A 22308-nucleotide genomic window follows, 5' to 3' on the forward strand; every position below is an offset into this window, starting at 1 on the left:
GAAATTTTACAGCAATTAAATGTTACGAAAATTCTAGATCTCAAATCGTCTTCCGAACAGATATTTTCCGAAAATTGTCGTTGGGTGCCCCTGTGTACAGCTGTACACATAGTGTGTCTGCAGTGCAGTATAAAAAAATGGTCATGGCAAGTATTTGATCAGTAAATATTCATAATCTCAACCTTTTAATTTTGACAGGTTGGTCACAAACTAGCCTGCTAGTACACTAGGCATCTCTCGTCATTCCTCGCCACTAAGGGACCTTTTGACAGGAAAGACATCTGCACAATGGCCCCAAAAATTCCATAATGATGACATGAATCAATGTTTACAAAATTAATCTCGTAGTCATGGGTTTCTAGATATAAAATTAATCGAGTTAAAGTCTTAACTAGTCTATTACCGTAAAGTTTTGAGTTTTTCTGCGAAGGAGCAGCAGCAAAACTCAAATTCTTCTTGTAAAGAAGATTATATTCCATGAATAATGACTTTTTTAGATAATTCATGGCATTTACTGCACAACTTTGTGACCTTTTGTCTTTTTTCTGCCAAAGTAAACAACAGCTAAAAGAATACAATGACTACTTTGATAAATCCCTGTTTGTTGACTAGGTTCCAGAGACAAATCTACATAATGATGATCAATATGGAATCTTAGCGGTGAAATTGAAGACCTCTTTCCTGCAAAATGTCGTTAGTGGCAAGGAGCAAGGGGAAAGGCATATACAGTGAATTACTTGCAAAGACTGTATTTTAACAAGATTTTTCAAAAAGAAAGAACAAGATAATGGTTCAAGAGCTAATGTTGTCGCAAAAAAGAAAAAAAGATCATATCAATGATGTGAAGGGAGGTTCCACAACTGGGTAAAAAACTGTATTCCTTGAAAACTGAACAATTTCTGCAAGATATCAAACCTCTGCTCCTTGGTATGCCAAAGACTTCTACTCGTAAACAAGCTCCACCTTGTGAAGACCCAACAACAAAACGCAAGTATCTGGCAACAAATGCACTGAACAAGATCTGTTTTTCTACTGAGTTCTGATCAAAGTTTCCATTGAAGGTCTTGGAAACAAATCAAAAACAAAAAAACAAAAAGGCTTATCATTTAGGAGGTAATTCTTAAATAAAGATAGTGTTCAGTTTATTAAACCCAGGGCTGTCACTAAGTTGCAAGATATATGCAAATTATAGGTAAGGGTTTGAAAAGCTAGGAAATTCTATTGGTTCGGTTTGCTTTCCTTTTTTTCCTATGAAAGTAGCCAGGGGTCATACTGGTAGTAGGACAATAAATATAGCTAGGAAATTGCTGGTCACTGGCCATTAAGTAACTTTCCTGTGAACCCAGTGGGGTATCACCCCCTCACTCCCCACTTCTCCCTTCTGTATTTAATTATCTTTACCACATGGCATTACTCCCTTAGATAACAAACTTTGCTCCTTAATTTACAGCTGTACATGCTTATCATTCTTCCACCGCAATATATAGGTGCAACTCATTAACTTCTGAAGGTGACCTTTGAACAGAGTTATGAGCGAGTAGCATTCCACTCACAGGGGAGAAGCAATTTATACTCCTACATGTAGGTGCTTCATGCAGCAGAAAATGGGTTAAGTTCTGGGAGTTTGAGTACCCCAACCCCCCCCCCCCCCCTCATCCCCCATGCCCCACGTTATCCCCACCCCAATTCTTTCATCTTGCCCTTCTTAAAAACACCTAAACACCGGTAACAGTGGATACCAAAACTCTACTGTACAATGAAAGGGTGCCTAATTTATGACTCAGTTACCTAGGGTTGTTTTAATACTTTAAGAAAGCAGACAAAAGCACACACAACAGCTGAAATTGTTTCTGAGTAGTGTCCTGAAAGAAGTGACAACAGCCACATGCCTTCCTACCTCCTCCTGCTCCCTTCCCCCAACTCCCTGCCCTACCCTAGATAAGTTAACATAAACATTTGACCTACACGTGGTGATATTCTGCATCAGGACTATCAAGGAAACCAGATGAAATTATTATTGATATTAATTTATCTCTATGAAGCTCAGAACCCCCCATGGTGTGACAAGGGACAGGGGGGACTTAGTTAATTTACTTTATGAATATGAAAGCTAAAAGTTATACAGCAACTTTTTCAAGTGACAATCACTTTTCCATTGCTTTAAACCACTTTTGTGGGTAAATCTTCTTGGAATGACAGAAAGCTGTGTACTAATCAGTATTAATAGCAAAAATTCAATACCCGGACCAAAATTTTGCCTTAAGTCCTTTAACCAGATAATTTCAAATGGTGCTCAACAAAATGATCCTCAGCAACATTCAAAGACCCAGTCTGGTGGCAAGTTAAATGGGATAAAATATTTTCATTTCTTGCCAACTGAAACTATTGCTCAGAAAACGCTGTTGATACTGTGTGTACATTTAATTTGCATCCTGCTTGTAAATCTCACAGTTCCCCACCTTCACAGCTCAAGAAAAATCCAGACCCCAATTCAAATCACTCTTTTTTTATACACACAAGCATTGTACATGTATTTAAGGATCACTTTTATACCTGTATTACACAGGCTTCCTTTTATCAGTGTCCCACGGACCTACTGCAGGTATATGTACATGGACCTCAGAAATGAAGCTCCTAACATTTTTTTCATATTAAAATGAACTGAAACTCTTGCTCTCAAGTTGCAGAGGGCACCTTCCTTATAAATGATGTTCAATCAACACCACTAGAACTGCATGAGGTGTAACTTAGGACGATTATCATTGGTTAAAACTGGCAAGCAAGTAGGGTGGTAGGAAGATATACAATACATATAATCATTTGCAAAAAAAAAAAACTCTCCAAAAAAGCATTTTTCCTTTTTAAAGTGATGAGTGATGAGTCAGCCAGCCAGGCCTTTAATATATACACCCTTAAACTTCAACTACCTTAACTTGTCCATTTTCCTCATAGCCTGTCCAAGTTGTCCCATCTGTAGATGACTGTAGGGTGTAAGACTTCACCCACTGACTCCCCTGGGAATTCCCCTGAGTGGATACAGCACAGATGATATAAGGAATCCGTAAGTCAATCTGTAGATATGGACTGCTGTCACTTGTGGATGCACACCATGATGATCCCGCTACAAAGTTCAGTCGGCCATTCTTTGCTGGTGTGTTGGCGTTCAGTTCAGAGGAAGCATTTAACTGATTGTCGAGAATGTACCAGCTCACCCCCACATCAACCTGTTCACATGATGCTAAACAAACAAGGATGAAACGTAGATAAATAAAAACATTCCTTCTTTTGCTAGTTTTTCTCACCAGTTTTCCTATTATATATAGCCCTCAACTCATTTTTATTTTGGAAGAAAACAAAACTACTTATTTCATCTAATTAAACAACTGCGGGAAAATGAGCTAGCTAATCACACTCTAGCAAATGCACATGTCACACCAGGTAAATGTTTATTATATTATCTATGTTTTCTTTTGAAAACAATCATTAATTAATAATATATTAGAAATAAATCGGCTGAAATATCCCGGGAATACAATGAACTGGATTAATTGCACCTATAAGACAGTGTAACCAGCTGGACACTTAATGTTCAAGTCCAAGTCAATAACAGATCAGTCTCCCTTATACATGTCGTAAGGAGTTAAGATCATAAAATCATCAACCTTGTCGTCGTCGTTCTCGTCATTGCCGTCGTCAGTCAGAAGCGGATAAGATCATTCATTGCTATGGTCTTGGGCAATAAAAAAACCACTGAAATCAACCGGGAAGGGGCTAAACAACTCATTCCATTTTAGCGATCTACTCATTCCAAAACAAGTAATATGTCATCAGATTATTTCCTCAATGGTTTCATTATTCCATAGAAAAAAATTGTGTTATTCTTATTCCACTATTTCTCTTTAGCCCACAAAACTTTCATCTATACAAACAGGGTGTCCAATAATTCAAGAACGTTACTTTTAAAAAAGAGTCACAAGTTAGCCATTACAAAATAATGAGAATTGTTTGAACCTTTCCCAAGGGAGGAGCCTTCCAGATAGGGTATTTCCGAGTTCCAAAAACCCTCACCCTCACTTTGAAAATGAGGGTATTAAAAGTGCAAAACCTTTGTTGTGATACTAAGTTTCATTTTCTTACGAACAAAAAATCATTTTCATATCAATAGCTTAATTTGCACTCAGCCTCGCTTCAAAACAGAGGTTTCATGCAACTCGGGATTATTATGCAGGGTGCAAAAGAAAATCATTTTTACAGCTTGCCATTTGGGCAAGCTGAAGCTAGCATTCACTAGCCCAGACGTCATTTCAACTAGCCCCCAAAACGTTTTGACTAGCAGACTTGATTTCACAGTCCTTCTGTTATTCGAATTCCTCAAAAAACATCACTTGCTCGTCGGGCAGGTTAAAAACAGAATTCACTAGCCCATTAGCAAAATCCAATAGCCCCATGCTATCGGACACTACTTTCTTTGCACGCTGTATTAGCCTATTTTTCGGCACACAGCTCAGCATTTTAAAGCAGTGATAAAGAATGTAAATATTCATATGTTCTGCCATTAAGTATGCTAAGACAAACACCATTATTTTGTACCTGAATAAAACTCAGGGTTCCTTTTATTTTTAAGGCACATACAGCAATGTATTGGAAGTGGGCCAAGTATTCTGAAATTCACTATTGGCTACTTAATTACAGTTGACTTTGACAGGTTCCTTGTGTAGGTACAGAGGCACTAGACTTTCTAAAAGTCATTTATTTTTTTCCTTAAGTTGGTTCAGTGCCATTTTTTAAAACGACTTTTCACCTTTTGGTGCAAAATTCACTAGTCGAAAATACTACTGGTGAGGTCATGACAATTGACCAACAGGAGAGTGAGTGATATTTCACGCCGCTGTCGACACAGCATGATGACAATCATTCTTTTCCCACGTGAATTTATAATATGACCCAAATCCATTCTGGCGAAGAAAGTCAACCTCGAGACTTCGTCGCTGGCACAGTCGCTGCGCGACGTCATACGGTACTTTGAAGTTCGCTTCACTCACTTTGAAGAAATTGTGGGTGTGTTTCTTTCGGCAAATACAAATCCGAAATTAGATTTGTAGCCTTGGTAACCTTTCGCAAACGCGTGCAATATGCATGACAGCCTCTCAAGAAATGACGTGTTTTTTGACTGTTTGACAAGTCATGCGTGCAGAATTTTGTGGTGGCGGTTCGAATAGCGATGATGGAACATAAACAGGGGCGTCGATAAAACCCGGGGCATGCCGGAACATCCCGGAACATGAAAAAATAAAAGTAATTTTCATGAAAAAAAAATTAATTAAATAAAATGATAATAATATCATAGTTTTTGTAAAAATTAATAATAACAAAATAACATAAAATAACAAAAAAAAAAAAGAAAGAAAGAAAAATAAAGAAATGATTAAGAAAAAGAAACTTATCTCCGAGTATGAGAAAACAATTCTCGGTTTTCACTCACGTGAGAAAGCAGAAATAAAAATGGAAACCTTTTAATACAGAAAGTCTAGAATCTCGGAAATGAAAGAAGATAAATATACAAAAAGCCTTGCCAAGAATCAGGTCTATGCAATTGTTCATATGCGAGATATTCGGAAAAACGTTTTACCCAAATTTATAAAGCTTTGTATGGAGACGCCATGTTTGTGTCCCTTTCAGGGGCACAAATATGGCCGCCGGAAACCAACAGAAACATCTTTTTTTGAGTTTTCTACTTATCCGTGAATTCTTCGCTTGAGGAACTCATGAAGATTAAAGTAATATTCATTCTAAGACAAGGAATGTTTAGATAGTAAAACCTCCATAAATCCGTAATGTTTTTAACCCAGATAAGAGCTTTCCCGGCCTCCAGCTAAATGCCGCGTCACGTAAAAGCCTGGAAATTCAAGCGTCCTTTTGAACCGAATATTTTTTTGTATAAAGGTTTTAAGGTGCTCTAGTATCACATGAAAGTAGAAAATCAGAAACAGCGATAGTTTCTTAGTTTGAATTTGGTGACGTCATGTGAAAACCAAGATATGAGGGTCCATGCAAGTGACAGTAATGAGTGAAGGCTTGTTTCTAAATTCAAAATATATTAAAATGGGTCGCGAGGAGGGTGGTTTTCAAGCTTTACTCACACAGCTACCTCTTGTAATTGTTTGCCACGAGTTAATCATTTGGCGGTTAACCATTAACGGTTCTGCAAATGTCTGAAAAGTCGATGCAGTATGTCATGTCAAGCTAAGTCGGTAATTAAGTAACTCATGTCAAGCCACAATAGTTATATATAACCGACATGTGCTTACTTGAGGTGTTTTGCTTTCTTGAGGTTGACATGAATTACTTACAGACTAGGCTCTGTGAACTTAAGAATAGCTAGCGGACTCCTGCCTTTCGATTTTAGTTGACAATACTCACATTCGCGGTAGTTTCCATACTGTTTACAATCAGCCTGATATTTCAGACGTCTCCTCGAGTCGCAAGAGGAGTTTGCGACTCGTAGAGATGGCTGAACTTCAAGCTAGTTTACAGTCCCCTCTTTTTTCCCGCCTGGTTGAGGATGGCGATCTCCGCAGTGATTTAATTTGGGCATCCCGTGTGACGTTGCATTTTTTTCCACTCTGTGTGCTGAAACGCTGTTCCCCCCACCCCCTATATTTCGAGCCCAAGCCTAATTTATCGAAGACACTTAAAGGTTTGCTTATGCGACTTGTTATATTTGAAAACACCATTTTTCAGTTAAATTCACTGAATATTACAGTATTCGTTTGACACGTGTCCGGGTTAAAGGTGAATAGAAAGGAAAGGAGCCGTCCGTCTTTGTTTGTTTGTTTTTTTGTTCCACCTTGCTAAATATATCATCATCTCGGAGCATTTGGTTCCGTCGTGTCAGTGTCCTGTCTGGGGTCTGAAAAGGGCATAGGAAGTCTGTGTGGATCTGCATGATCACGGGAGTCACAACAGCCCCTCCCATAAAAGTTGTAGCTCCACACACACACGTTAGCAAACCATTCGAATTAGCACCAACTTCACTCTCACCAGTTAAGTCGTCAGAGGATACCCAAATCACTTTGACAGCGAGGATCGCAGTCTTCAACTTGGCGGAGGAAAATAGGGGGCTGTGATCTAGCTTGAATTTCAGTTATCTCCTCGAGTCCCAAACTTCACTTGCGACTCGGGAGACGGATACAATTCAGGCTAACTGATAACAGTTAGAAACTACCGCTGCGCTACCACTGCCACTGCAACTGATTCACGGCGAATGTGAATCTTATCTACTAAACTCCAAAGCGACGAGCCCCTAAGCTCTTCTTACGGTCGCAAAGCCGTAAATGAATAACCGTTAAACCGCATGGCAAACATTTACAAGCGGTGGCTGTGTGAGAAAAGCTTGAAAAACCCCCCTCCTCGCGACCCATTTTAATATATTTTGAATTTAGATGCAAACCTTCACTCATTACTGTCATTTCCATAGACCCTCGCCCCACAAATTATTTGCGACAAAATATTGTTTTCTCATACCCGGAGATGATACGAATCTCTTTTTCTTGATTTCTTTCTCTTTCGGTGTTTTGTTATTTTACGTTATTATTAATTTTAAAAAATCATTTTATTATTATTATTATTAATTTTTTTTGATGAAAAGTATTTTTATTTTTCATGTTCCGGGATGTTCCGGGATGTTCCGGAATGTTCCGTGTTCCGGGTTTTATCAACGCCCCATAAACAGATCAACAAAGAAGCACGCTAAAGTTGAAAATTATCTAAAAGTTGTCGTTTCAGTTTGATCCAGTTTCGTAGCTCGGATTTCTTATGTAACACGAACGAGTGCCTACCGCGTCTACAAGCGAGTTTGTAGAAAGAGAACAGTTCATTTGTCCCTTTTAATTATTTGCCTTTTTGAGCCATCTTTAGCGAGGACAAATAGTTAGCACATGGATGTTTTACGGTACCAGGAACAATCTTCCAGTGTTTTCAGATGTTTTAAGTCAAATGGCAGCAACTAGGAAACTCTTGGGGAATACTTCAACTGGAAATACGGCTGGCATGAGACTAATTTCAGATCCACTGTGAATGGAACAGCGTAGACCACCGATCCGTTAAATTAATCTGGATTCGGATTCTTCGCATATCAAGTCCAAATGAATCCTTTTTCAAAAAAGATTTATCAGATCAAATTTGCCGAAAGGAAAGCGAAATCCGTTTTTGGATCCACTGAAGCAAGTCTACAAAGGCACAGATTACGTAAAACAATAGAAACAATGCAACCAAACAATAAAGCCCCCAGGGGACTACTCAATTGTTTGGTCCCTTTGTTTCTTTTGTGATGACGGTACCTAAAGAAAGACCATTTTGATATTGATCAGACTTGCTCACACAATGGGTAAAATAAATGAAGAAACAAACGACAAACGACTAATTCATCTGTTGATAATATGGTTCCCAATAGGAATCATTAATTATTTATTCACAGTATCATTTATTTATTAAGTCACTTTACTCTATATCCAAAGTTAATGTTATCCACGGCTTTGAAGATTTTGAAGATTTTTGATATTTCATTAAGCTGATTTGCACGAGTGTGATTTCAGTTTACATTTCTGTTTTCTTGCGACTTTAATTATCTGAGCTGAAGTAGCTGAGGAGAGCAAAGGAATAGCATAAAAGACAAATCATTTGTCATCTTTTCCACAGATGCATTGTTCAAATGCATTATAAGATTATAAGATAAAAAGAAAAAGGAATTTCAAGACAAGACAAGACATACAAATAGTAAATGACTCCACGATGCTAAATCAGCCGAAGACAACTACGTCAATTACCCGGAAAAGAAAGTGTAGAATAACTTATTTACCGATAAATTGCAAACGAATGTACCTATAATTTGCCATATCATATAGTTTGGTAGAACTGAAACTAACCTGTAGAGAAATGAACGAGCAAAAGGCCAAAAAACACCCGGAAACAAAGAATCACTGTAAACGACACGTCTTCCGCCATTGCTTGCAGTGCAGACGTTGTGCAGAAAGTGAGGGCAATTTTGTCACGTTTAATAATAAATAATAATTGTATTCAACTTTAAAAATATGTACATAATTTACAGAAAACTTGAAGTAAGAATTAAGCACTAAGCACGGTTATGTTCTTAGGAAATATGTCCAACGGTGCCGCAGACCAAAAGTGAAGGCTGCATAGCAAGCTTGAGGCTGTGATGTGGCGAAATCTACGAGTTTAGTAGCTTCTTTGACTCATTCGTCTCCTATCTCCCCAACATATTCTTCAAGAAACGATCTAAATCCTAGAGCCGCGCCTAAGTGCTTCTGGCCCTCTATGGTGACGTTAATAGCAGTGTCTCTAAACACCCCCCGGCAACCTGTTCTCGTTCCGCTTTGATGATCAACCAACAGTTCTTAGTATTAGGGAAGTAACCCAGCGGAGGGCCACTCTCTGATAGTTCATCCCACCATTTCCTCACGTCTCGCAGTGGACCACTTCCGGTGGCGTCATCACCAAACCAACACTGTTTCGCTGCGCTTGAAACGTGCAGTCGCGTTATAAGTGGTTGAAGACTTATGGCGTATAGGCTCATGGACAAAGTGTCACTCTGTGTGGTGCCCTCTGCTGATCTTAGTTCTTCACCGCCTGTAATGAAAAGACGCGCAGGTTGTCTGTAGGTGTTTATCACGTAGGTAGCCAAGGTCGGACACAGAGCTCGGATATTATGTAGTGCTGCAGTTCTGTTCAAGGGGTTAAAGGCGTTTGATGCATCTATTCACAGAACAGCATCTGTTTCATCCGCGTCGAAGATACTGCGCATTGCATGAATTGCAGCTTCACTTCCGCATTTTGTGACTTCATTTGTTCCCATCCGAGATTTCGCAAAGCACGTCACACTTCAGGCTTTTGGATATTCTGCGCTTTTTGGAAAAAAAAAATTCCAAAAGAGCTAAAAGGAAAAATACGTCCTGGCACAACAGTCTAGAAGATGAAGATAGCAGTCAATTTTGGAAACTTTTGGAATTTCAGGAACCAAATTCAATGTAACTCGTCCTCTGACATCTGCCTTGGCGATCGTTACCAACCGTCAAACCAAACGCTTCAAAGGACTCCTAAAACAGATACACATGATAGGTTCTGTCGTTAATTTTAAAATTTGTCTCTACACTCTTTGATCTACTGAATGAGAGCTAATGAGAATTACATGTCCCATTTACCTTTCCCTTTGTCGTGTATGGCAGAAAACAAAATAAATATTCACAGTCATGTAATATTCATTAACCGGTGCGATGACGTATTAGCCATTATATAAACCTGAATAATATATGCAAAGTTGTCAGTTCGCAAAGAGTGTCATTGAAGGCGGGTCAGGAAAGTTCTCCGCAGCACCGCCGGCTGCTGCCGTTTCGTCGGCAGAGTTGCAGTACAGTCGCAGCAGGCCGTGCTCCCTTTGCTTCCGTAACCACCGCGGGATGTTGACGATGGTTTTCAGTCGTGCGCGTCCACGAGTGTGGCTCTCCTGGAGCTCGCAAATTCTGTTGCGCCACGTGCTCGACCTTCGAACTCCACTTCTACGCCAAGGAGACGTGACGGATTCCTTGCTTCCTTCTGTTCCGTACATTCATTTTGCGCTAGTTGTGAGCTGTTCTGGTCGTATGTATTACTTACTACAGCTGGGGTGAGTTGTTGTTTGTATTATTCCGTTTCGGTAGGTCGGCATTCTGTGTTTCGCCCGTGTTTCTTCGTAGTCGGCGTGAGAATTTATAACTACTCTCCTGGCAAAACCTGCTTCATGTTCATTCCCTTTTGCGTTATTTTTTCACCTACGTTACCAGTCCGCCGGGGGACTCATAGTTTGGCGAACCTTCTTTAATTTCTCCAAAATGATGTATTTTGTAGCATTTAGTGGGGGTAGAGATTTTGTGTCTTTATTATCCTTTTCCTTTGTGGATATTGTGGCCTGCCGGCTTGGGGTGTCTGGCAAGTAAAATCCAAAACCTAATGGGATCTTCATCAACCCGGTTTGTGAAGCGACGTTTATCCTTGTGATCCCGATTATTAAAGGATAAGTATCTTTGTGAGCCCCGTTATGAAGCGACGGGTATCTTTGTAAGCCCGATTAAAAAATGATCGGGGATCTGTGTGTGCCCGATTTTGAAGTGAGCGGGTATCTGTGTGAGCCCGATTTTTAAGCGAGCGGGTATCTGTGTGAGCCCGATTTTTAAGCGAGCGGGTATCTGTGTGAGCCCGATTTTTGAAGGAGCGGGTATCTGTGTGAGCCCGATTTTTAAGCGAGCGGGTATCTGTGTGAGCCCAATTAAAAAAAAAAAGAGGGAAATGAGCGGGTATCTTTGTGAGCCCGAATTTAAAGTGAGCGGACATCTGGGTGAACCCAATTATGAATTCAAATAACAGGTATTTTTGTAAGCTCTATATGGGCTTAGGGAAAGTCGTGGTTCCAAGGACTATTCAATAATTTTGTCTCATTCTCGGCGGGTCCTGAGAACTGACTCCGCAAGCGATTTGTTGCCTTGACTTCTACGTCGGGCTATGGTAGTTATCTTCTCTAGGCCTGGGTCGGGGGAATCGTCTTGAGGTCAATTTCCGGTCGTTGCTTAGCTTATCCATTCTCGTTTCCCTTTTATTGTGGTCATGAGTTGCTTGATGTTGTGGGCCCCTTTTTCAGTGCAGCAGACGACCACGGGGAAGTAAGATCCAAGATGTAGTTAGACCGAACCCCTGCCCTAGCTCTAGAGATGAATGAATGAATGAATGAACGGGTAATTTTATTTATACACGGTTTTACGGAAAAGAATACACATATCCCGTTAACACAACATTTCGACCCTTAGCGAGCTGCTAAGGAAAAGGTTTTAGAGAGAGACTGAACTACAACAGCTGCGAACGTAACTGAAATGGGAGAGAGGAATCGAAGGGTGTAGAAAGTTCACTGTAAAGCAAAAAGTTCTCCTCGGCACCGCCTTTTGTAATGCCGTTTTGTAGGCATAGTTGCAGTACAGTCGCAGCAGGGCGTGCTTCAGTAGTTGTCATTACCCTCACGCACCGGAGGGTTAATTTTCGTGGTTCCAAAGACTATTCGATAATGTTTTCTCACTTTCGGGTCCTGAGAGCTGACTCCGCAGGCGATTTGTCAAATATGGCATTCTCTTGTTGCCTTGACTTCTACGTCGGGCTGTGGTAGTCATCTTCTCTAGGCCTGGGTCGGGGAAAATCGTCTTTAGGTCAATTTTTGGTTAATTTTCCATTCTCCGCTCCTTTTCTTTTTTTTTTAATTGTGACCGTGAGTTGGTTGATATTTTGCGGCCCTTTTTCAGTGCAGCAAGGGACTGCGGGGAAGAAAGATCCAATAGATGTGGTCAGATCGAACCGTCGCCCCGGGTCTAGAGGAGATGACCAATATCGAATGACTGACTGAATGAATGAATAATGCTGTTATTTATGCACACCTTTAACGAAAAAGAATAAAGCTATCCCGTTAATACACATTTCGACTTTTAGAGAGCTGCTAGGAAACGTTTTAGAGAGGGAGGGAACTACAACAGCAGCGAAGGCGAGACCTCAAAGAGAAGTGAAATGGGAGAGAAGAGTCGGAGGATGTAGAAAAGTGTCTGTACGTAATAAAAAAGCAGAAATTTATACGAGTAAGTACACTTAATACCACACGAAGTTCGCTTATTAGTAGTCTGCAGTTTTCGATTTTGGAGGCCCCACTCAGCCCTTCGCAATGCGACGGTTGTAATTCGAGATTTTAAGGCAACGTTTTTTAGTGTTTAAGGCTCTCTGCTGGTGCAACAAGCTACCACACTCAGGGCTACTGTATCCGGTTGTGATTGAAAATACCTTTTGTACACTTTGATTGCAGTGCGCATGGAAATAAATGGTCTGACTCGCTTCAGCGACCAATACTCTAGGAGCTCAGACTTCTTTAAGATTTAATGCATCTGGGCCGGAGGATCCAGCGTAGTAAACAGAGAATTCTTCGACCTCCGATGCCTACTGAACACCCTGTAATATATCCTGTTTCTCTTTTATACCAGTTAAGAATCTTACTGTGCCATAAGAGTTGAGTTGTTCGATAAACTGAAGGTGAAGGCAACTTTCTTTGTCTGGGCATTAATTTTCCAGCGAAAAGTAGTTTGATATTTTTTCTTAGTATAGTCTTCGCCACCGAAGGGCAGTTAGCCTGAGAAAACAGCCGAGTTGTATTGGGTGCTTCTTGGTTTTTTGGAAACCATTGTCGGTGTGGGTTTTATTCATTGTCTTTTCAATCTTTTGTATTAAGTCATTTGGTGATTGCGCCCGTCCGAATGATCCCCACCTACCCCTCCCCAAAGTCAACGTTAACACTTACTTCGCACTTAGGGCAAAATGTTGGCTTAGGGGAGGGGTAGGAGGGCAGTTTCCCAGAAACGTATAATGATCATAACGTTTGCTCAAAATCCCTATATGGTTTGATTGCAAGTTGGTTTAGCGTTTGTCTGTTACTTAAAGTAGCATTGTCCTATTCAGAGGACAAGTATTATAAGAGAAAGCAATTGTGCTATCCACTGGATAGAGATTCATTCGGTGGATAGCATTATCTACCTTTTAAACAAGTGGCGCCAGAAAAGCTATCACCACTTACCCACATGTCATTTTCTCTTCCATTATCAAGGACTTCATACTGAACTTCCTGGAGTCAACTTCAAGAACTACAGGTACAGACTCATAACATGACAATTTCTTTTGTAATGTTATTCTTTATCGTCACATCAAACGGATTCTCGGTTATACTGCATTGCCTAGTCCCTAGTTCCAAGGCCTCAATATCCCGCGCAACCTGTGCATTTCGAGTCACGTGGTTACGGGTGAATTTAATGATCGAGAAAGCCTGGAAAGAAGCCAGACAGGAATTTGGTACCTAGGTTATTCAAGGCAACTAGTAAAGAAACAGTGAATCACATACTGCCTTCTGAGAAGAGTCTAAACCGCAAGCATGAGATGAATATCACGTCATGAGATTAGTAGCAGTCCTTCACGATTGACGCGTCGGCGAGCATGTTACGAGTGAGCGAGCGAGCGAGCGAGTGACTGAGGCGTCTCTCCCCAGCTTGCTTCTCGTTTCGCTCGCTCTCCATTCCTTCCATTCTGGTAGCTATAAACATCATCGTTGTGTCGCTAGAGAGAACTGACCGTTCGTTAACTTCTGCCTTCTTTTCAGATTTATTATGAAAAACGTGACAAACATTCAAGAGTTGTGTCAGTTGTCACAGGAGAAACTAGCGAGTACCTTGGGGAACACCGCGAGTGCAAAACAACTGTTATCCACCCTGACGGCCGGAAACAAACAAAGGCTCCGCAAGTCCCAGTTAGAAACAAACGATAACACTGATAAAACTGAGTTTATTTAATAACAACTGTTGTTCGTTACGCTCACAACTTTGTGTGCTTGTAATCTGCTATAAAATTCCAACAACAAAACCAAAGAAGCAAAAGCAACGGCAACTAGACGTTCTATATGCATGTAATAAAATGTTTCATTTGAGTAAGTCGTTTGTCTTGAGTGAAAGTTGATGTATTCAGTTCTAAGATCGAGGCGGTTTTTCTTGTAAAACCAAGGATCCAAACAAACAAACAAACAAACGAAAAAGGATCCCCTTTCGCTCTTCAAACTAACTTAACTGAAAATCTGACGTTTCAACTCTTTTATTTTATAGTTACCAATTTTTATGAAACCTCGATCCCGTTACTCTGGTCTATTGATTACAAAAGCGCAGACACTAAAATTTATATCATGACAGCTTCAGTCGATACTTCATTGTTCCCGGTTATCATTCATGTCTTAGATGCACCCTTTCAGGAGGGGACTAAACGAGTTAAGTTCCCGATTGGGGCAGTCCAGTAGACTCAACTATATTCCAGTGGTCAAGAACTGGATTCCACTAGAGTAACTAGAAGTCTAGTCGTGAAATGAAACAAGAAGTACAATTAACCCTCAAGGGGGGTTGAAAACTCGTCTTTTGGAGTCCATTGGAGTCCACTGGAGTTACCGAATATATGCTTCGGGAAGAATTCGAACAAACCGTCTTTCTGCTGCATGTTTCTCGCACACAAAGCTGTCAAGGTAATTGTCATTTTCACGTGTTTCATTTCCGTCCCTTTATATATTTTGATATACTTTGTTTTCCTGCGGTTTAGGAAGCAGATGGAAGGCGGCATTGGCATAAACGTGTTTCGTTTTAGCACCATCACTATCTCCTTCCGGGTTCTTCACTAGAGATCCATATTCTGAATCTCTTGTCGTTTGCCGGATTTGAGTGGGCTGCAGCTCCATATAAAATGATTCCACTTTAGGAGACGGGACTTCTTCATCGCCTAAAATTGAGAAATGGTTGCATGGAACTAATCAAAATTAAGCAGGAAAAGCAGGATTGGATATCTTAACAATGTAAGTCTGTTTTGTTTTTGTTTGTTGTTTTGTGTTATATTTTTAGGGGATGGGGGAGTTGTGTCGTCATTGCAAAACAAACCCACAGGCATCAGACATAACAGAAGAAATTTATTATTATTATTTTTTAGTAATTTATTTTTTAATATATTCAATTTTAACCCTATGAATTTTTTTCCGGCGCTAGTAAGAACAAAAATAATCCTTTTTTTTCCTTCCTTTTTGGTAAAGACGTTTTCCTTAGCTTTTGCACGAACATGGCTATAACGAGGTTTAAAGTGAGTAAATTTATTTTATAATTATTCTCATTTTACTATTTGAGATATTTCACTTGGGGCCTGGTTATTAATATTACTTAGTACCCAGTACCCATGCCCGATACTATACAGGGTGCAAAGAAAGTCATTTCTACAGCTTGCCATTCTTGCCATTCACTAGCCCAAACATCATTTCAACTAGCCCCCAAAACGTTTTGATGAGCAGATTGATTTCACAGTTCTTCTGTAATTTGAATTCCTCAAAAACCTTACCTTGCCCAAGCCTGAATTTCACCCGATTCCTTCGAGTCAAGTCTCTTCTCAGTTGCTGAGAGGAGAAAACGACTCGAAGCATGAAATTAAAGCTACACGTGCCCGTCGGGCAAGTTAATAACAGAATTCACTAGCCCGATAGCAAAATATCCACTAGCACCGGGCTATCGGACACTACTTTCTTTGCACGCTGCCACAATTGTAAACTCAGATCAAACTAAAATTGCCACTCATTATTCACAAAAACGCTACAAACCTCCTTTAATTTGGTGGATTTTCACTTGGAATTCCTCGGCAGAATACTTTTCGCCTGTTTTGGAAATTCCTCGAGCACGCCATTGATAAAGATGTACTCCAAGAGAAATGACCAATGCAATCCCTAAGACGATGGATGATACTACATATGCTGAAATGTTTAAAGTTTCGGTTAGTGATTCAATAGGAAAAAAAACGATATTCATCGATGATTGATATCGATTACTATCGATTATCCGTTTATCGGTTAAAAACACCTGGCCTTAAGGGACGGTGGAAGAGGATTTGGGGAACTTAGTTGTTGCTTTTAATGCATAGATCTTCCAAAATTATCTACTAAAACGGCACAATGGGGTACTCAGGGAGGTAGCGCAGCTTGACCTGTAGCTAAAAGGTTAAAGCTTTATACGGGTTTCAAACCAAGGGAGAAGAGCTTCAGAACCCGACGGGGGGGGGGGGGGGGGGCGTAACTTGGGGGTCCTCCTGGGGTGCCCGTGCCCCCACCCCACCCCCCATTCTTTTCAACCGGGCCTTAGGGCAGAGTAAGAAGACTTTTTGTCTTCCCTTATTTTGACGTCTCAGATAATTCAGCTGCTAAAGCAAACCGTCTTTGAGTTCGATGGTTCACTCAACCGTGAACAATTAATGTTGAGAGGGAAACTATTAAAATCAACTTTGGAACAAACCTGTGTTTGAAGGTTTGTCGCACGTTTGCGGGCTCACGTCACCTCCCTGTTTGTTTGCATCATCAGATTTGTGAACTGCTGGTTTGAACAGAAACATTCCAGTGAGTCAGTCAGTCAGTCAGTCAGTCTGATGGTTAGGAATTCAGCTGATACGACATTCTCTCTCTCTTAAGGTGGATCAAGCACACAGTTGATCCATCAATCATTCTGTCGGTAGCTGAACGTGAGTCATTGTTCAGATATTCAGTTCAGGTGCTTTCTCACTGCATCATTCAGTCGAGTAGTCTGAAGTCAATAAACCAATTATAGTTTGTCATTCGGTTTGTTTGTAACTACATGTAGTCCTGTCAGCAATAATGAAAAGTTGATAGTTCCATCTAAAAGTGCTGTTGAAGAGGTTTTTAAATGTCGGGTCACACCATAGCAAACCTCGTCATTACTTACAAATTTCGGTGGTCCCTGGGTGATTGACTGAATTGACCACGCCAGAAAATACCATAACATACCATAGTGCTCTTTGTTTGTCACTCAAAATTTTGTATAAGCATTGTCTTCAGTTTCTCTTGGGAGTTAAAATGGCCCAAGAGAAAGTGAAGACAATGCTTATGCAAAATTTTGGGGTGACAAACAAAGAGCATTATGGTATGTAATGGTATTTTCTGAATTGGACAATTAACAGGGGCTCTCGGGCTGTTTCTGGGTTTAGCAGAAAATATTTGGTGCCATTGTTTTTTCAACCTGCATTTCATCATTTTGTGATTGCTACACCCTTACGCAACTCAAAATAACGTCTGGTTGTCGGTATTGTCGTATAGTTACCTTACAGTTATAGTAGCGGGACTACTGGCTTTTAATTTTATGTAACAGAAATGAAATGAAATGCGACAAAAGGCAAATAAAATATGCTTAACCTTCAGGGGCACCCAACGTCAATTTTTGGAAAATATCTGTTTGGAAGACGATTTGAGATCCAGAATTTTCGGAGCATTTGTTGTAAAATGTTTTGCTTGCCTGCCTCTCCTAGGATTTTTGAACATCTAAAAAATGGTATAATTGCCTATTTTTAACGGATTTTTGCCCTAAAAAGGTCACCTAGAATTTTCGGGAGCCTTTTTTCTGGCTGAAATTTTCGAAAAGGTAAGTTTTGACCCCTATAATTTTCGGATCACTAGAATATTTAAATACTAAAATACGTTCAACAATGCTATGTTTGAGTGGTTTTGAACTATATTCTCGCTGGGTGCCCCTGAACCTTTTCCTGTTTCTGATTCATTCGGATAAATGAAGGTTACATTTTAAACAGTGTTAAAGAAAGTCTATCTCTATGGTGATCCTTTAACAGGCTCAGTTGGCGACTGAGATGGTACGACAACAACTTAAGGTAAATCAGAAAGGAAACAAATGTTAAAGATAACACTCTAAAATTTTGCAATGAAAACTTTAGCCCTTTAGGAATTATAGCCAAAACGCCAATAAGAAAAAAAAGTTTACCGTCCTCTATTTGAACTCGAGCAATCAGACTTGCTTGACCAATCAGATTGTTTTGATGCACAGAACGTTTCTGAAAGGAACCCATCAAATGGGAAAAGAGCCCATCAAGAGAAGGAAATTAACACAAAACGCGCACAACACAAACTAAGGCACTCTTCTTTTTTTTGAGCAACGAAAAAATATGACATTGCGTCTTACATGAAATGTTAACAGAGAAAACTCCCTTTGATTGTTTCAGTTTACAAACTTGCAATCTAAATGAATGGCAAATAGGTAACAGGAATAAAAAGATACAATTTCGCGTAGTTGAAGTATTTGTTTTGTAGAGTTAAAAAATTCGCCACTTTCGCTTTTTCCATAATTCACTATACTCGGTTGCCAACCAAAATTTTGCACAAGCACTGTCTTCAATTTCTCTTGGACATTAATCCACAGGAGAAATTAAAAACAGTTTTGGTTAGCAAACACTATATTATCATAACCAGTGGTAGGCTCGCTTCGTTCGCTGTTTTTTCTTTAAATGTCTTTCGTTTCTCCACAGTGGAGCCTGAACCCAGGCTAGTATTATGGGAAATGAGCGAGTGGCGAACGATATTTTTACCACTTTCTTGAGTTTTGCATTTAGGTTCTAATGAAATTGAGAAGGTTAACCAAATTTTAGTTTCAAATGAGACCTTAAAAAAGCCTGTTATTACATAGACTAATATCAACCACTATTGTTAGTCGGTCTACCTTGGTTGCGCGGCGAGCCAATGCTCTGGAATATATCTTGTATTTTTGACCATCTGACAGTTGCTTGTTCTCATAACCACCATACGTTTTACCATCTCCCACAACAAAAACCGTGGATGGATTCACAGAATTAGCGGGAATTTGAGCTGCAATATACACATCTGATTCAAGTTTCTCCCAGTCAGAGACCTCGTCCTTCCAATCATTCACTTTATGCACCAAAACTTGATAATCGCTGTAAGAAACAAGTAAACTTAACGAAAGACCATCTGTTGTGGCGTTCGTAAATGTGTACAGCGGTGAGAGTGTCATCAACGTAGCGTAACAAAAGAGGTATAGTTCGCGTATTAGTTGCTAGGCCTTGTTCCTCGATGTTTTGCGTAATTACTGTTAGAACAACAGAAACTGGAGAGCCCATAGCTGGACCGTATAGTTCTTTGTAGTGTTTGCCGTTGTACTGGAAGAACGTCGAAGTTAGACAGAGGTTAAGTAGGTGCATAATGTCGTCTGTAGGTAGTGGTAGTTCAACAGTAGAGTTCTCAACAGCGTTCTCATTACTATCTAGAGCCAGTTGAAGTCGAATAGTGGTGAACAGTTATTTCACATCAAAAGACACTAGTTGGTAAGTCGGGGACCCATAAAAATGTGTCTTAAAAATTTCCGCTCCTTTTTTCAAGTCAGCATAAACCTCAAGCTAGGAACATCTTCTAGAGGTGATAGTAATTATTTTTAAAATATCCATGAATTGACCCTCCACCTGTGGTGAGACCAATGGTTTGTAAAATCACACGTTGCAAAGCTGGTGATAACGTTCTTTGATTAAGAAGTCGGTTTATAAGTTTTGAAATGCATGTAAATTATCAATGAACTGCCACATCTGTCCAATAAACCATGCATTGACAACGAAAGACAAACAAAGGAAAAATCTCCCATAAGGTCATCAGTATCATCACTCCGGGAGATCATAGATGACGACCAATCAAAGCGTTTGTAAGTAGTATTTGTTACAGTACGTATTGCATTTGCGTATTACAAGTGATACCTTATTGGACCATTGGTTTGTAACGCAGGCCACACCGTGACATTTGCTGATGTCCCTTTTACTTCGATTATTTGGGTGTCGCGGGTTTCAGGCGCCACAGGAGCTGTAGGTCAGACAAAAGAATATTGGAAAACAAGAAAAATTAATCAGGGCTAGTTGCAATTTACATGAGGAAATGGAAATTCGGATTGGAAAATCACATTGTTCGTGGTATTCGTTTTATTCAAACAATAAAAAATGTGCTGTCCTTTCAATTGATTTACACTTTCTGTTCCTTTTAGTCCCTTCAGCTCACCAGCTACACTCTGGAGCGGTTCCTTCTCCCCCAATGTCAAATTTAATTGTTGAATGAGTAAAGATAAACTTTTAACTGGATAATGGTTTGTGTAAACGATAAGTATCCAAAGATTCCTAAAATGCTTTGGCGACTTTGGCGAGAACTGCTGAACAGATTGACCACGTTTGTTCTGTTTCCCCTTCGCCGACCACCACCTCAAAAAACAAGACACTTTGCTTATGTTTTACGCGGAAGTTTACCTAATTTGTGTTTCTCTTTTCTTGTCCTTCATTTGTCTGTTTTTGTAGGCGTTACCTCCGAGAGGTGTTTATAGCCCCCAACTTCAGAAACAGAGCTTGAAAAAACGCCGACAAACGAGAAAACATTTTCTCTGTTTGTAAACCAGGGGCGGATCTAGGAGGAGGGGAGGAGGGTGTAGAGGGCGCGCACCCCACCCCCCCAACCCCCGAGATGATCTGCGGCTTTCTGCAAAATATGCAGCTATGTATGATAAGTATTCTCAGCAGTTCACATTATGTTATTACATAGACAAAAGCCTTCTTCTTTGTATTCACTTTTAAAATTTTGTTTACGTCACCAGTCAGTTACGCAATCGTGATTCCTTAGTGGGGCACCCTCCTGAGAAAAATCTTTTATCCGCCCCTGTAAACCACTTTAGAACATATCAAAATTGAACACACGATACACAGTAAATAACCCACCATCTGGCTTCGTGCTTCCTTGCACCACAGAGCTATTACCTCCATAGCCACAGTGGGTTTCAGCCCTCACAACAAAAGTATACTTTGTCCCAGGGTAAAGATCGGTGATTGTCATTGTTAACCTCGGAGACTCTGTTTCTTGATTTCCAGTATGCGCTTTGAATTCTGGATAATAATCCTTTGTTCCTTGATAGATTATCTGTAGCATTCATAAATCACTGTTAACCCTTTCACTGCCAAATTTGGCCAAAGGCAAATTTCGACCAAATTTGCAAATTTCATTTTCTAAAAATTTGACAAACACATAGCATCATGTGAAAGTATAGGCAGAGAGCTTTCATTTGAATGGTCACATCATAGGATTTCGTCCATAGACTCAAAAGTTAAAGTCGCCTTACAAAACTCCATCAAACATTCTGGCAGTGAAAGGGTTAATATATTGTTAAAAATAAATAAATAAATCACTGTTAGTATGGTTACCCAAGTACATTCAAGAACTGATGACAAAGGACTGAGAAAATGTTGTATCCATTTCTTAGCTAATTAATTCCGGTAAATAGACCTAGATATACCGAAGTAACTGACTGTAAGGAAAGGTATAGAAAGTAATTCAGTCACAAATAGAGATGCTAATAAAATATAATAAAGAAACTCGAAGGTTACCTTGTAACTCTTCACGTCGTCACCATGACGATAAGGTTTATCCCACCGCAAGGTTATGCTTCGTTGACCAGGATTTTCCGTACGCAAATTAGTTGGTTCACCGGGAGCTACAAAAATCGGTAATACCGAGTAGTTATTAAAAACGACGGCAACAAATGCAGTTAATTAAGGGACGAAAGCATCTATAAAGTTTCCCCTTTATATCTTACTACATGTAGTTCTATGATGTACAAGCGACTCCAATTTCTTTGGGGTTATACCAGACGTAATCCTTAAGGTTGATTTCCACTGACGCGTTTTAGGCTACGCACGTTAATGCACGTAAATTTTAATCACGGGTCTACATGGCGGAGCTTCATGGCTAAGAAAAGTTGGTTATCTATGCATCCAAGAAATTTTACGTCCACGTCTTCATGTAAGTTGATGTGAAATGTCTTACTTACTAGCTTAAAAGTCCAAAGC

The 22308-nt window shown here is 39.9% G+C and overlaps 3 protein-coding genes across 3 annotated transcripts in view; all 3 read right to left on the reverse strand.

The window, feature by feature from the left end:
* The window catches only part of LOC140921721 (probable carboxypeptidase X1), a 9881-nt gene extending 863 nt beyond the window's left edge, over positions 1-9018 (reverse strand). Inside the window, exons 1-3 of the mRNA XM_073371732.1 lie at positions 8925-9018; positions 2928-3238; positions 916-1063 (exon numbers count right to left, since the gene is read on the reverse strand). Coding sequence (XP_073227833.1) covers positions 916-1063; positions 2928-3238; positions 8925-9003 — 538 coding nt within the window. The 5' untranslated portion in view covers positions 9004-9018. The remainder of the gene's footprint in view (positions 1-915; positions 1064-2927; positions 3239-8924) is intronic.
* Positions 1-22308, reverse strand: part of LOC140921870 (uncharacterized) — a 133905-nt gene that overhangs the window by 98142 nt on the left and 13455 nt on the right. The gene's annotated exons all lie outside the window — the stretch shown is intronic.
* LOC140921720 (receptor-type tyrosine-protein phosphatase delta-like) overlaps positions 1-22308 on the reverse strand; it is a 59378-nt gene that overhangs the window by 30762 nt on the left and 6308 nt on the right. The window contains exons 7-10 of the mRNA XM_073371731.1: positions 21847-21953; positions 21184-21382; positions 20185-20287; positions 19143-19377 (exon numbers count right to left, since the gene is read on the reverse strand). Coding sequence (XP_073227832.1) covers positions 19143-19377; positions 20185-20287; positions 21184-21382; positions 21847-21953 — 644 coding nt within the window. The remainder of the gene's footprint in view (positions 1-19142; positions 19378-20184; positions 20288-21183; positions 21383-21846; positions 21954-22308) is intronic.

Source organism: Porites lutea, chromosome 12 (genome assembly GCF_958299795.1).
Source record: "Porites lutea chromosome 12, jaPorLute2.1, whole genome shotgun sequence".
NCBI classification, from domain to species: domain Eukaryota; kingdom Metazoa; phylum Cnidaria; class Anthozoa; order Scleractinia; family Poritidae; genus Porites; species Porites lutea.